Source organism: Polyodon spathula, chromosome 3, assembly GCF_017654505.1.
Source record: "Polyodon spathula isolate WHYD16114869_AA chromosome 3, ASM1765450v1, whole genome shotgun sequence".
Lineage (NCBI taxonomy): Eukaryota > Metazoa > Chordata > Actinopteri > Acipenseriformes > Polyodontidae > Polyodon > Polyodon spathula.
Window position 1 is genome coordinate 96,665,217 of NC_054536.1, and position 16,245 is coordinate 96,681,461.

The 16,245-nt window shown below is 40.9% G+C and overlaps 1 protein-coding gene across 14 annotated transcripts in view; it reads right to left on the reverse strand.

Moving 5' to 3' along the window:
• LOC121313706 (focal adhesion kinase 1-like) overlaps window positions 1-16,245 on the reverse strand; it is a 186,153-nt gene that overhangs the window by 149,064 nt on the left and 20,844 nt on the right. Inside the window, exon 1 of one of the 14 annotated variants that reach the window (XM_041246520.1) lies at window positions 8,119-8,190. The exons of the other annotated variants lie outside the window; for them this stretch is intronic. Coding sequence (XP_041102454.1) covers window positions 8,119-8,137 — 19 coding nt within the window. The 5' untranslated portion in view covers window positions 8,138-8,190. Of the gene's footprint in view, window positions 1-8,118; window positions 8,191-16,245 lie in introns of those variants that run through there. 14 annotated transcript variants of the gene reach the window in all.

Sequence of the window (16,245 nt, forward strand, 5' to 3'; positions counted from 1 at the left end):
TGTTAGGCAGGGAGCAGTGAAGATGACTCCATTTACATACTTTCATCAGGTCAAAAAAAGGTTTTGGGTGCACAGAGAATGAATTGAAGCCCATTAACGGAATAACAGGCTTCATATAAAATTCCAAGTGATCCCAAAACCTTTTCTTTTTTTTGTCCTAATGTTTCAGTTATCAATAACAACAATATTAGTATATGTAGGCCTATTGTTGTACTGTTTTTAATAGAACAGTTTGACCACTTGTACTGTACTTCAACTCCAGATACTACTAAAAATCAAACAGTAAGATGCAACACGATGCAGAAAGTCTTGAACTCATTCAATATGATCAGCTATTACAGCATAGTGTGTGCACAGATCCTCTCGTTCAATATGATCAGCTATTACAGCATAGTGTGTGCACAGATCCTCTCGTTCAATATGATCAGCTATTACAGCATAGTGTGTGCACAGATCCTCTCGTTCAATATGATCAGCTATTACAGCACAGTGTGTGCACAGATCCTCTCGTTCAATACGATCAGCTACTACAGCACACAGTGTGTGCACAGATCCTCTCGTTCAATATGATCAGCTATTACAGCACACAGTGTGTGCACAGATCCTCTCGTTCAATATGATCAGCTATTACAGCATAGTGTGTGCAGAGATCCTCTCGTTCAATATGATCAGCTATTACAGCATAGTGTGTGCACAGATCCTCTCGTTCAATACGATCAGCTATTACAGCATAGTGTGTGCACAGATCCTCTCGTTCAATACGATCAGCTACTACAGCATAGTGTGTGCACAGATCCTCTCGTTCAATACGATCAGCTATTACAGCATAGTGTGTGCACAGATCCTCTCGTTCAATACGATCAGCTACTACAGCACAGTGAGTGCACAGATCCTCTCGTTCAATACGATCAGCTACTACAGCATAGTGTGTGCACAGATCCTCTCGTTCAATACGATCATCTATTACAGCATAGTGTGTGCACAGATCCTCTCGTTCAATACGATCAGCTACTACAGCATAGTGTGTGCAGAGATCCTCTCGTTCAATATAATCAGCTATTACAGCACAGTGTGTGCACAGATCCTCTCGTTCAATATAATCAGCTATTACAGCACAGTGTGTGCACAGATCCTCTCGTTCAATATGATCAGCTACTACAGCATAGTGTGTGCACAGATCCTCTCGTTCAATATGATCAGCTATTACAGCATAGTGTGTGCACAGATCCTCTCGTTCAATACGATCAGCTATTACAGCATAGTGTGTGCACAGATCCTCTCGTTCAATACGATCAGCTATTACAGCATAGTGTGTGCACAGATCCTCTCGTTCAATACGATCAGCTATTACAGCATAGTGTGTGCACAGATCCTCTCGTTCAATATGATCAGCTATTACAGCACAGTGTGTGCACAGATCCTCTCGTTCAATATGATCAGCTATTACAGCATAGTGTGTGCACAGATCCTCTCGTTCAATATGATCAGCTATTACAGCATAGTGTGTGCAGAGATCCTCTCGTTCAATATGATCAGCTATTACAGCATAGTGTGTGCAGAGATCCTCTCGTTCAATATGATCAGCTATTACAGCATAGTGTGTGCACAGATCCTCTCGTTCAATATGATCAGCTATTACAGCACACAGTGTGTGCACAGATCCTCTCGTTCAATACGATCAGCTATTACAGCATAGTGTGTGCACAGATCCTCTCGTTCAATACGATCAGCTATTACAGCATAGTGTGTGCACAGATCCTCTCGTTCAATACGATCAGCTATTACAGCATAGTGTGTGCACAGATCCTCTCGTTCAATACGATCAGCTACTACAGCATAGTGTGTGCACAGATCCTCTCGTTCAATACGATCAGCTACTACAGCATAGTGTGTGCACAGATCCTCTCGTTCAATATGATCAGCTATTACAGCATAGTGTGTGCACAGATCCTCTCGTTCAATATGATCAGCTATTACAGCACAGTGTGTGCACAGATCCTCTCGTTCAATATGATCAGCTATTACAGCATAGTGTGTGCAGAGATCCTCTCGTTCAATATGATCAGCTATTACAGCATAGTGTGTGCAGAGATCCTCTCGTTCAATATAATCAGCTATTACAGCATAGTGTGTGCAGAGATCCTCTCGTTCAATATGATCAGCTATTACAGCATAGTGTGTGCAGAGATCCTCTCGTTCAATATGATCAGCTATTACAGCACACAGTGTGTGCACAGATCCTCTCGTTCAATATGATCAGCTATTACAGCATAGTGTGTGCAGAGATCCTCTCGTTCAATATGATCAGCTATTACAGCATAGTGTGTGCAGAGATCCTCTCGTTCAATATGATCAGCTATTACAGCATAGTGTGTGCACAGATCCTCTCGTTCAATATGATCAGCTATTACAGCATAGTGTGTGCACAGATCCTCTCGTTCAATACGATCAGCTACTACAGCATAGTGTGTGCACAGATCCTCTCGTTCAATACGATCAGCTATTACAGCATAGTGTGTGCACAGATCCTCTCGTTCAATATGATCAGCTATTACAGCATAGTGTGTGCACAGATCCTCTCGTTCAATACGATCAGCTACTACAGCATAGTGTGTGCACAGATCCTCTCGTTCAATATGATCAGCTATTACAGCACAGTGTGTGCACAGATCCTCTCGTTCAATATGATCAGCTATTACAGCACAGTGTGTGCACAGATCCTCTCGTTCAATATGATCAGCTATTACAGCACAGTGTGTGCACAGATCCTCTCGTTCAATATGATCAGCTATTACAGCATAGTGTGTGCACAGATCCTCTCGTTCAATACGATCAGCTACTACAGCATAGTGTGTGCACAGATCCTCTCGTTCAATATGATCAGCTATTACAGCATAGTGTGTGCACAGATCCTCTCGTTCAATATGATCAGCTATTACAGCATAGTGTGTGCACAGATCCTCTCGTTCAATATGATCAGCTATTACAGCATAGTGTGTGCACAGATCCTCTCGTTCAATATGATCAGCTATTACAGCATAGTGTGTGCACAGATCCTCTCGTTCAATACGATCAGCTACTACAGCATAGTGTGTGCACAGATCCTCTCGTTCAATACGATCAGCTATTACAGCATAGTGTGTGCACAGATCCTCTCGTTCAATATAATCAGCTATTACAGCACAGTGTGTGCACAGATCCTCTCGTTCAATATGATCAGCTACTACAGCACAGTGTGTGCACAGATCCTCTCGTTCAATACGATCATCTATTACAGCATAGTGTGTGCACAGATCCTCTGGTTCAATACGATCAGCTACTACAGCATAGTGTGTGCACAGATCCTCTCGTTCAATACGATCATCTATTACAGCATAGTGTGTGCACAGATCCTCTCGTTCAATACGATCAGCTACTACAGCATAGTGTGTGCACAGATCCTCTCGTTCAATACGATCAGCTACTACAGCATAGTGTGTGCACAGATCCTCTCGTTCAATATGATCAGCTATTACAGCATAGTGTGTGCACAGATCCTCTCGTTCAATATGATCAGCTATTACAGCATAGTGTGTGCAGAGATCCTCTCGTTCAATATGATCAGCTATTACAGCATAGTGTGTGCAGAGATCCTCTCGTTCAATATGATCAGCTATTACAGCACACAGTGTGTGCACAGATCCTCTCGTTCAATATGATCAGCTATTACAGCATAGTGTGTGCAGAGATCCTCTCGTTCAATATGATCAGCTATTACAGCATAGTGTGTGCAGAGATCCTCTCGTTCAATATAATCAGCTATTACAGCACACAGTGTGTGCACAGATCCTCTCGTTCAATATGATCAGCTATTACAGCATAGTGTGTGCAGAGATCCTCTCGTTCAATATGATCAGCTATTACAGCATAGTGTGTGCACAGATCCTCTCGTTCAATACGATCAGCTATTACAGCATAGTGTGTGCACAGATCCTCTCGTTCAATATGATCAGCTATTACAGCACAGTGTGTGCACAGATCCTCTCGTTCAATATGATCAGCTATTACAGCACAGTGTGTGCACAGATCCTCTCGTTCAATATGATCAGCTATTACAGCACAGTGTGTGCACAGATCCTCTCGTTCAATATGATCAGCTATTACAGCACACAGTGTGTGCACAGATCCTCTCGTTCAATACGATCAGCTACTACAGCATAGTGTGTGCACAGATCCTCTCGTTCAATATGATCAGCTATTACAGCACAGTGTGTGCACAGATCCTCTCGTTCAATATGATCAGCTATTACAGCATAGTGTGTGCACAGATCCTCTCGTTCAATATGATCAGCTATTACAGCACAGTGTGTGCACAGATCCTCTCGTTCAATACGATCAGCTACTACAGCACAGTGTGTGCACAGATCCTCTCGTTCAATATGATCAGCTATTACAGCACACAGTGTGTGCACAGATCCTCTCGTTCAATATGATCAGCTATTACAGCACACAGTGTGTGCACAGATCCTCTCAAGCTCGTAGTAAAACCCGGAATGGGTGAGACTGCTGTGCAACAGTAGTTTTACTTCCATCTCTGCAATATATAGAACCCTTCTCTTACCTTATTTGGTTTATTATTTTTAGCTCAGAGAATGTATTTAGTTATTATTTTGTTATCAGCATGAAAGCCTATTGAAAGATGACCTTCACTATGTAGCATTGTACAGTACTAGACAAAACATTTGGCTCCCATGAGAAACACTTCTCCAAAGCATCATACTGGCAGAGCACACATCCAAGACCCACGAGTCAAGAGGGTGAACAGAAATGCACTGGATAATGTCCTATAATGAAGTAAGAAGCCGTAGTGCCTCATGGGAAGGTAATTATGACATTGTTAGCAGTTACATCAGTTTTTTCTGCAAAGGACAAGTATCAAGAGATATTTAAAACAGAGCTGATCCTTACTGTAAAGCACAAGCACTCACAGATTACAAGAAACTGTTCTGAAAATGAATTCAGTACAGTGCTGGATGGTCCCAACTACTGCAGATCCAACGCTGTGTCGAGTCCAATGGACATGTCAGGACTTAGGCCCCTTGTAGAAAATTGCATATACTTCTGCTGGCTTACAGTAGATTAAGGGATATTACTATTTCATTAAGAAGACCAACTGAACTGTTTCCAGCCCATACCCACAGGCATACATACTATAGGCCCTTGTTCCAGTTCTATCACAAAAACAGAGGGCGAGGCAGAAGTAGAAATGTGAAAGCTACACCCCATGGCAGGCTACAGGGTGTTTGCCAATGCATCGTGTCACCCCGTGGCAGGCTACAGGGTGTTTGCCAATGCATCGTGTCACCCCGTGGCAGGCTACAGGGAGTTTGCCAATGCTTCAAGTCACACTGTGGAAGGACAATGCAACGTGTCACCCCGTCGAAGGGCAATTCATCATGTCACCCCGTGGAAGGACAATGCATCGTGTCACCCCGTGGCAGGCTACAGGGAGCTTGGCAATGCATCGTGTCACCCCGTGGAAGGACAATGCATCGTGTCACCCCGTGGCAGGCTACAGGGAGCTTGGCAATGCATCGTGTCACCCAGTGGCAGGCTACAGGGAGCTTGGCAATGCATCGTGTCACCCCGTGGCAGGCTACAGGGAGTTTGGCAATGCATCGTGTCACCCCGTGGCAGGCTACAGGGAGCTTGGCAATGCATCGTGTCACCCAGTGGCAGGCTACAGGGAGCTTGGCAATGCATCGTGTCACCCAGTGGCAGGCTACAGGGAGCTTGGCAATGCATCGTGTCACCCAGTGGCAGGCTACAGGGAGCTTGGCAATGCATCGTGTCACCCCGTGGAAGGACAATGCATCGTGTCACCCCGTGGCAGGCTACAGAGAGCTTGGCAATGCATCGTGTCACCCCGTGGCAGGCTACAGGGAGCTTGGCAATGCATCGTGTCACCCCGTGGCAGGCTACAGGGAGCTTGGCAATGCATCGTGTCACCCCGTGGCAGTCTACAGGGAGCTTGGCAATGCATCATGTCACCCCGTGGAAGGACAATGCATCGTGTCACCCCGTGGCAGGCTACAGGGAGCTTGGCAATGCATCGTGTCACCCCGTGGAAGGACAATGCATCGTGTCACCCCGTGGCAGGCTACAGGGAGCTTGGCAATGCATCGTGTCACCCCGTGGAAGGACAATGCATCGTGTCACCTCGTGGCAGGCTACAGGGAGCTTGGCAATGCATCGTGTCACCCCGTGGCAGGCTACAGGGAGCTTGGCAATGCATCGTGTCACCCAGTGGCAGGCTACAGGGAGCTTGGCAATGCATCGTGTCACCCAGTGGCAGGCTACAGGGAGCTTGACAATGCATCGTGTTGCTGTTGTAAATGCAAAATAATACTCTCCACTTCAAAGAGTCCACCTACGCTATCCCCACGCTCGCAGACTTCCGAACATTCCGGGTGCTGGATAGACATACATCAATACAGCCTCAACAGAACCCCAATAGAAGCCTGCAGCAGTCTATGAGAACATCACCTGTGTCACTTCCAAGTACAGTATGGGACGCACCACAATTCTCATCTGTAAGTGTAAACTAACTTTACCTATTCTTCGACAAGAACCACACAACTGATTTAACAGATACTGTACAGTACACCGATTTTACAGCATTCTCAATACAGATTTTTGCATCATCTATCTGTATAGCAGTAGCAATGTTTTTCACCCAGATATTCATGTATATGTGTGTTTGTTTGTTTTTTCTGTTTTTTCTGTTTTTTTTTTTTAACAGTTAAACCTTAGATAATTATTTTATTTTATTTTTTAACTGGAGGAGTATTCCCTGAATTAACCCCATAGTTAGACGTGCACCAAGACCTAGAGGATATCCTTTTCATTTCCAAAAGAGCGCCTCAGGACCAGCTGGTTCCACTCCCATCCCAGCTCAACTTTCAATGCTCCACAAGGCCAACATCTTCTCATCTTATAACAAAGAGCCTGGGGCAGAGAATGGGGTCTGCGCGTGCTGCACAGTGCGGACACGGAGAAGGTCAGCAGGAATCCCTTAGGATCCGAGAACCTGCTTAGTGAGCTTCAGAAAAAAGCACTGCTTCCAACACATGCTACCTTTTTCTCACCCATACAAGACACAAGAAAAAAGTGGAAAGGTTTGGAAAGTTATTTCTAATAAAAGGTATTAAGCATTCAAAAGCACCTTATAGGTACAAGTTAAGTGATGAGAAAGATAATGTAAATGAAATCGAGAGAATATATCTGTGTTGTACATTATTTATAGCGTACAAAAAATACCAGACTTGTGCAAGCTGTCTCAAAACTGTTCTGCCACTTTCCCACTACCCAAGAGTTTTACAACAAACTCAAACAAATATAACTAAAAAAGATGGAATTGAGAACCACCAAATCCATAGGTTTTACAATTCCATTAGTTCTGCAACCCCCCCCCCCCCCCCCCCAAAAAAAAAAAAACATGAAAGTTTCTTTTTTCCCCAAAACATCTCATTTAATGGAAAAAGGATAAAATTACAATCCAAGGCAATAAGATAATAAGGTACTGTCATCCTACAGACCCTGGAAGCATAATATGGTTTCCTGCTGCTTTCAAAATACTGAAGACTGCCAAAACTTATACAACACAGCTACTGTATTATTCCTACTGACGATTTGCATTCCGTGATAACAAGCTATTTCAGTCTCAATCTCTTAACACTTCAAAGGATACAGTAGACTGTGTCAATGCGGGGCTTCCCTTTTAAGAGGACAAATGCAACTGTGCAATTCAAAACAGATTACAGCTAGTGACCCCCATGCAGCACACGTACAGTACAGCAAATGAGAGGTGCGACTCAAAACAGATGACAGCTAGTAACCTCCATGCAGCACATGTACAGTAGAGCAAATGAGAGGTGAGATTCAAAACAGATGACAGCTAGTGACCCCCATGCAGCACACGTACAGTACAGCAACAGCAAATGAGAGGTGAAGCAGAGGACACTCAGGACATACAATAATTCAAAGCCTATTTCTAAAACGCCTATTCTTGCATATTCAGATCTTTGTACTGGACATACACGACTTGTTAAAACACAGTAACAAAAGATGCAAATTTACCGTGGTACAGTCCTTCCATTAAAAGCGTAATTGCTCCACGAAAATAAGAAAAAAGCTATTGTATATGCAATCCCTCAGGTTGCTTTCTCCACAGATACGTTCTAGAGTGAAGCCCGGAAATGTAAAAGCAATTACATTTTTTCACCTTTAATCTCAGGCAAAAAAAAAAAAAAAAAAAAAAAAAAAAAAATGAAGGTAGCAGAATATAAAATGTAGCTTCCTCAGTTCCAGGTCTCAGCACAGGTACTTTATGTGGACGGACTACCAGAGATACTGAAGACAGAGGCAGAGGAAATTACTGAAGGCTCTCTTTGTCTCTCCTTCAAAGCGAGAGAAAGAGAGAGAGAGAGAGAGAGAGAGCGAGAGAGCGAGTGAGAGCGAGGGAGGGATGGAGGGACAATGAGAAACACACATTCACAAACAAGACATCCATCAATAACAGTCCATTAGCTTCCAGTGACGAGACAACCCTGTTCAGCCAGATCGGTGAAATCTTTCCTCATCTAAAACAGCCAGTCATTCCAGTACTGGACACAGCTTATCAGTAGTGTACTTTCAATAAAGGCAAAACGAAACATTGTACCCCTCTACTGTAAGGAACCATACACCCCTCTACTGTAAGAAACAGTATTCCCAGCTACTGTAAGAAACAGTGTATTGAGAGAGAAAAAAAAAAAAAAAAACACCACCACAACTCTACCCCTATACAAATCGCGAGGGTGTTGCTGTGGACTGCACTACAATCTCCTTGGCACTGAAAAGGTTAACAGCACAGGTGATACCTACGTACTACGTAAACTACGTACAGCACAGCAGTCGTTCTGAAGTTCTTACAGGTGGTTTTGTTGTTTTGTTGTTAGTTCAGTTGTAATTCCTGTACTCAATCCCGTACAAATAAAAACAAATGTGCTTACTATCTATGAGAAGATGTAGTTTCTGTTTCTCTTGCAGAGAAATTACAAACAAGCAAGTTACAGTGAGAAATAAAATAACTGAGTAGGATATATTGTAGTTTTTACAGAAATCAAACTGATATTCTGAGGTAATTTTTGGTGCAGAAAAACATCTACGTCACACTCTTGGATTTAACTGCCACATCAGCATTGTCCCGCCCCTTAACAACCAATACACACTCCTGATTTGCTGGTACAGTACTCCCCTGACCTTCCAACTCCCACCTAATAGGGTCTCAGTAACTGTCACCGATAAATGTACTGTAGTCAAAGTAGGTTAGCCACACACGCTGCTACAGACAGGTAGGCTACTGTATTACAGAAAATAAGCAACCGCGATACTTCTGAAAATAAAATATTGCAGCATTTGAAAATCGTAATACTAATAAAGGTCACCCTTGTATAAAGGCCGCTCTCTTAAGCGACACAGTTATTTTGATTAATTTAAAATAAACGTTGCAGCCCAAAAATTGAAATAAGCCTTTCTTTTTCACATAAAGCCTTTAGAAACAGTTTCCCAAATAGCAGCTCTGCACAGACCTGATGACGGGTGGTTCTCAAGATCTGACAGTTTATGATGCAAGCATCAACTATTTCCAAGCCACTAAGTTGTACTTTGTGCATACAAGATTGTTCAACGGCTAGAATTAAAGCCATGCTGTACACTGTAACAGTTAACACTGGAAATGTCAGCCAAGTCTGATTCAAACTAGGACCCTCCACATGGACAAAAAAAAACTCATGCCAAATTGTATGTACTGAACAAACTGAACTGCACATCCACCTGCAGATACTTTAGTGCTGAAAACTTGAACCGACACTTGGACAGAATGCACTACACCACTGTGGAAGCTAAATCTAAATCCATTAGATCTCATTTAAATTGTTGAGTGATTGGTATTTCTTTTGAAATAAAGACCCAGAAGGATAGCCAGGATCAACACTTGTAGGACTGACTCTTCTACATAAGCTACAGTAAGAAAAATCATACATAACATTAATTTGTATTGCAACATACTTTCATCTGGCCATTTAATTAATTTCATTATGGACATCTTTGCAACACAAGTTTTGCTTTTTTAAATAGTTTTTTTTGCTTCAACTAGGATTTAAAAAGGTAACAATATAAAACATAAGGCATAAAACTAATTTAAAAAAAGGACAAAGACTAAACGATAGCCAGCCTTCCTCAGGAAATACCAGCAGAGAAAAGTATTTCCTGGTATGTATAATTAATTCTCTCAAAGTTTTCGTTCTAAAAGGCTATGTAGGACACACACACACACACACACACACACACACACACACACACACACACACACTTCTCCTACGGCAGAAAATTACTGCAGCTATTCAGCTCTGCTATTCTGGTACACAACCTGCCTTGTTAGAGTGACACACAAGCGAGGAGGTTCAGAGGTTTTTTATACTGGACACCCACTGTAATGGAACGTCACAGAATACAGCAGTGTAGTTTGGTCACTAATGCCCCTTGAACGGTTTCTTTGATATGACACTCGGACACTGTGACAGAGGCATCCTTATAAAAGAATGTTGATTTGACTTATGATAGCCATGATCAAACTTAACGAAGAGAATCAGAACAGCTGTGCAGCAAGTATCAAGCCAATATTTCTGAATGTTAGGTCTTTGTCATCCGGAAACCAGAAGAAAAGAACCCTCCCAATATGCCTATGGGAACTCGTTAAAGAGGATTGTGCGTTTGAAAATGTGAAAGCTGAAATGAAGACATTACTGTAGTAGTGCTGTGATTTCCAAATTCAGACAAACTTTCCTCACAGGGATTCTTTACCATGGAATTACCCAGAGCAGTGGTTTTCAAACTTTAGGCCCCGTACCCCTTTCCAAATAGTCTAGTCTACCGCGTACCCCCATCTGAGACAGGATCATTATATACCTAGGAAAACAGGAAACATGTTCTAATTACGACATTAAGTACTGTAAATGGAAAACCGCTGTTAAACAAAATAAAATCCAATTAGTTAACCACAGCGCAAATGCACCAACTAAAAATGATATGAAAAATTATTTCAAAATCCAGACTCCAATAAGTATGCCGAAACGAGTCCAAAAACAGGTTATGCGTCTGAAAAACAAAACTAAAAGTTTCCAATTTTAAACAAAATCAAAAAGCAATTCAACAAAGGCATGCACTTCTTCCAACGAATACAGGGGTAGAGAGAAATCAGATTTTTTTTTAAAGTTACAAATATCATTTTTTTTTTTTTTTTTTTTTTTTTTTATTTAACTCAAATTTTATTGTTGAACACTCGAGCTGAGACAATGAAAACATTCTATGGGTGTCTTGTGTGGTCTTTTATTAATAATACCGGTGTGGAGACGTAGGGTAATGCACTCCCACGACAATGGAGTTCAAGAATTCATTATTAATGAAAAAACATACACAAGCATTGCAAGTAAAGATAAGTCGTGTCGCTCCAGCTCCAAATAAGTGAGTGATTTCACTAAGAAGGGTGGCCCAGCTGCCTGCGCAACTCCATAATACTGTTATTTAAAAACGTAAAGGTAGATAAAACACTGAACATTAAAACTCCAGAGTGTAAACACTACACATGTTTAAAAGAAGCAACATCACACAATGACAATCAGTTTTTTTTTTTGTTTAGTTTTTTTAAGCCCAGACTGCAGTAAGGCCTTGTTATTTAAATATGTAAATTAGCCATCTGTGCGCTCCGCTCACATACAGTTAACCTCGCCCAACAGTAAGGAAATGTACATCAGTATGGCTGTGGTTTTATCTGAAACATGATCCGATTGCAAAGTCCTAAAGTACTACAACCAGGGTTGTGGTGCAGGTGGGGTTGCGAGGAAGCGCCGCCCGCCCACTTCTCCTGGGTAGGGAGAGCTCCCTTTCTGTACTTCACGAGTAGAATATTGAACTGTTCTGCTCCTATTAATATATGGATAGATATACATATGTATAACCCATACAAATAAGCAAAGAACACAATAACCTTAAGAAACGCTTGAGAGATAAATAACGAAAGGTGTGAATAATGTAGAGGGGTGAAGGGAGCCTGTATTAACGCAGTGCTGAGGTGTCAGCGTTTTACAATTAGATTTAATAATTGAAACAGTTTTTATTTTTAGACTGTGGCAAAGTGGTGAATGATTACAGATGTGTGCAGTGCAGAACGGATACAAAACAGAGACAGACAATGATTTCCAGGTGCAAGGGTGTTTATTGACTTAACTAGCAATGTCCAGAGCCTTACGCCGAACACTGGAAATAAATGATACAGCGGCGTGTATCACTTTGTTTGTAAAATCCCACGGGTTTGACCCGCAACCAAAAAGTCCAGTTTAACACCCCAACACTAAACACGAACCACAAACACAGTTCTTGGTGATAGTGAATAAGTGCGCGTGGGCATCTTTTTGCTTAGCAAACAAAATAAGGCATTGAACAGACACTCGAAAGCCTATCAGCTAGTCTGTTTTAATGAAGGGGAAGTCCCATTATTTCAAGACCCTGCATCTGTCCATAAGGATTACGATCATAGGCCATGTGGCAGGCTGAATAGCACTTTCGATGGGGCTCCCAACGGACGAAAAAACAAATGTAGTACTAATGAACTCTCCTATTGTTATGCAAAAATATGCCTGTTAAACACAATCGTTAGATACAGTGCAGGAGTAAATGATTGAGACACTGCATTAGCATGCTGAATGCCAAGTCAAACTTATAACCTGCAGAAGAAAATAATGTAATTTCCAGAATGGAGAGAATTTTTCTGTGTGAGAAAAATTGAGTCTTGCCAAAAACCATGAAAACTATCAAAAAAAAATAGTAGGCTCCTGTAATTCCCCTGGAAGATGTGTGCATCTGTTTTATACTCATTTCATCAACTTTGTTGAGTAATCATTATTGCAGTACTTACTGTACCTGTCCAACTCCTTGGATTAGAATTTTACATCTACCTTGCCACCTATACCCTTTGCACTCAAATTACAATGAAAACTTTTAAGTTGCAAAAATATATTATACTGTGTGCCTGGCCAATACAAAGTATGACAAAAACAGCACTGCACATTTGATTTAGAGAGTAAATGAATGAGGCAGCAGAATATCTTTTATAGAGAAGCCAGTGCAATGAATTTGGGTTTATCTAGGTAATAATTACCATTATGAATGAGGAACACTCCATTCTGATATAAAACAATAAATAAATGAACTGGTGCAAAAGTAGCTAATTTTTAATCTCACTTGCTGAACATATTTGGTTTTATATCTTTGAAAAAGCATGCACTTAATCTCACCTTCTCTGCTACTGACCTTGGTCAACTACTGTAACTTTACCACTCTGTGGCACAGCACCACTGTAGAAAACAGAGAGTCGAAGCAATACCCCACCGTGGACAATGTGATACCATACTGTACATCTCCACTGGGCTGCTCTGCACCAATTAAATAATTCAGTAACCTCCTTACTGGGAGGGCAGGTTTAGGCTCATCCCCACTTCATGTATCGCAGCGTCATTAAAGATGAGCGTGCCAAAGCAGCACAGTAGCAGCCATCTTTACAAAATAACATTGGAAAATGAAAACTACAGATCAAAAAGCAAACAAGGTCTGTGTTTTAGGGAACACAAAACAAAGCACCCCACATGGCAGTTTTCTGTAAACACAATACACCGCCTCTCACTCTCACTGTAGCAAACACCTATTCTGTATCAGTTAGTGCTGGGGCAAACACAGGATTTCATGTTCGGATATTCACTCAATTTAAATATTCTTTCATTTAAGTAATAAAGTAATAAAAGCCATTATATTGCTCTGAACGTGGGCAGAGACAGTATAGCAGCTGCGGTGGCATGGCCCCTCTGAGTGTGCTATTATACAGCAAGACCTTACAATATGTAACATCTTAAAATAGAAAAATATCCCAGGAGTAAAGAATAGGTTGTGTAGGACTTCCTTTGCCCCAGGGAAATAACAAACAGCCGTTCAAGTTAAACGTTGTTTTGTTTATTTATTTTTACTTCATAATTATTTGCCATTGCCAGTTCTTCACAGTAAACAGTTGCCAGACACATCTTAATAAATTAATAACATGAGGTTCACGTGAGCCTTTTTGTAGCTGAACAAACAAACAAAACTGAAATTCAACTAAACACAAAATAAAACAAAAACGTGGAAATGGCATTGTAAAGCGAAGGGGAAACAACTCCGTTTTGGTTCTTGTTTATTACATTCCACATAACAAAGTCGCAACAAAAAAATATAATATTTTATTTATTTAACTTATTTCATTTATATAGCACGTTACATCATAGGCCCCAGGGTACTTTACAGAAAACATAATACACACAACATGACATCAAAATAGCACAAAAAAGATAAAGACTATTTCAAATAAAAGTAAATACATTTCCAATCATACTTAAATTTAAAAAAAAAAAAAAAAAAAAAAAAAAACACACTAATAAAAAGACTAATAAAAGGCCTGCGAATATAAATAAGACTTCAAATTGTGACTTCAAAACAGCAAGACTCCTAGTTAAAGGCACAGCATCCCAAGTACAGCTGAGTATCATCTGTGTAACAATGGAAATTCACTCCATGCCTGCGGACAATATCACCTAATGGCAACATATATAATGAAAACAACAGGGGACCTAAATTGAACCCTGAGGAACACCAGAGACAACCTCTGACAAATCAGACTTCATCTCCCCGACAGAAACGTACTGAAACCTGTCAGAAAGATAGGACCTAAACCAAGAATGGACAACGCCTGCCAAACCCACTAAACAGTTTTTGTTGACTCAGAAATGTCTTCATCTAGACAATGTGGGGAAGCTATAAAAAAGGCCAACAAGATGCTCAGATACATTGTGAAAAGTGTTGAATTTAAATCAAGGGAAGTAATGTTAAAACTGTACAATGCACTAGTAAGACCTCATCTTGAATATTGTGTGCAGTTCTGGTCACCTCGCTATAAAAAAGATATTGCTGCTCTAGAAAGAGTGCAAAGAAGAGCGACCAGAATTATTCCGGGCTTAAAAGGCATGTCATATGCAGACAGGCTAAAAGAATTGAATCTGTTCAGTCTTGAACAAAGAAGACTACGTGGCAACCTAATTCAAGCATTCAAAATTCTAAAAGGTATTGACAGTGTCGACCCAAGGGACTTTTTCAGCCTGAAAAAAGAAACAAGGACCAGGGGTCACAAATGGAGATTAGACAAAGGGGCATTCAGAACAGAAAATAGGAGGCACTTTTTTACACACAGAATTGTGAGGGTCTGGAATCAACTCCCCAGTAATGTTGTTGAAGCTGACACCCTGGGATCCTTCAAGAAGCTGCTTGATGAGATTTTGGGATCAATAAGCTACTAACAACCAAACGAGCAAGATGGGCCGAATGGCCTCCTCTCGTTTGTAAACTTTATGTTCTTATGTTCTTAAACTCCCAAGCTGATTTAATAGACAATCTATATAAAAGTCATTACACAACATTTTCAGGAAGTTGAATACTGTTTAAGCGAGGCATTTCAGAATGACGTTCTTGCCTTTTTGTCCCATGAGATTCTGACTTGCTCTAAAGCAGCACAGTGTTTTTGTCCCAGACGGCTGTCCATAGAGATCACTGTGTGTGCACGCACGTAATCTGTTTTTTACTTTCTGCTGTCTAAACCTTTTAAAAAGAGACTCAACAGCTGCTGTGTTGATCCTGTGTTTAATATATTAATCTGACATGCCACATAGAGCTCTTTTTCATTTGACATTTCTGAAACTATCGTGCAAATTCTGGTGAGGTGGTAAATTAGTGCAAGGTATTTGTGTTATTTCTTGGGAATACAAACATCTATTTTTGAATCCAAATACATGTCAAATATTCGTTCGAATATTTGTCCCAACATTACTAACAATATACAAAACAAAATTACGACACATAGGCCCAAACTGCAGAATACTGTACATTTGTAATAAATGTCCTTTCAAAAAAATGTACACATTCACTATTCACTATTCCACTGTAAAAAATGAAATATTAATACATGGTTTGTGTGTGTTGCGTTTTATCTTTTCTCTCTAGCACTAAAGTAGCTTCCAGGGAATTGCACTTTCAAAATCATTCAGCTCCACCAGCTATCAAATTTCAAGTCCTTGCTGAATGTTAAATCTA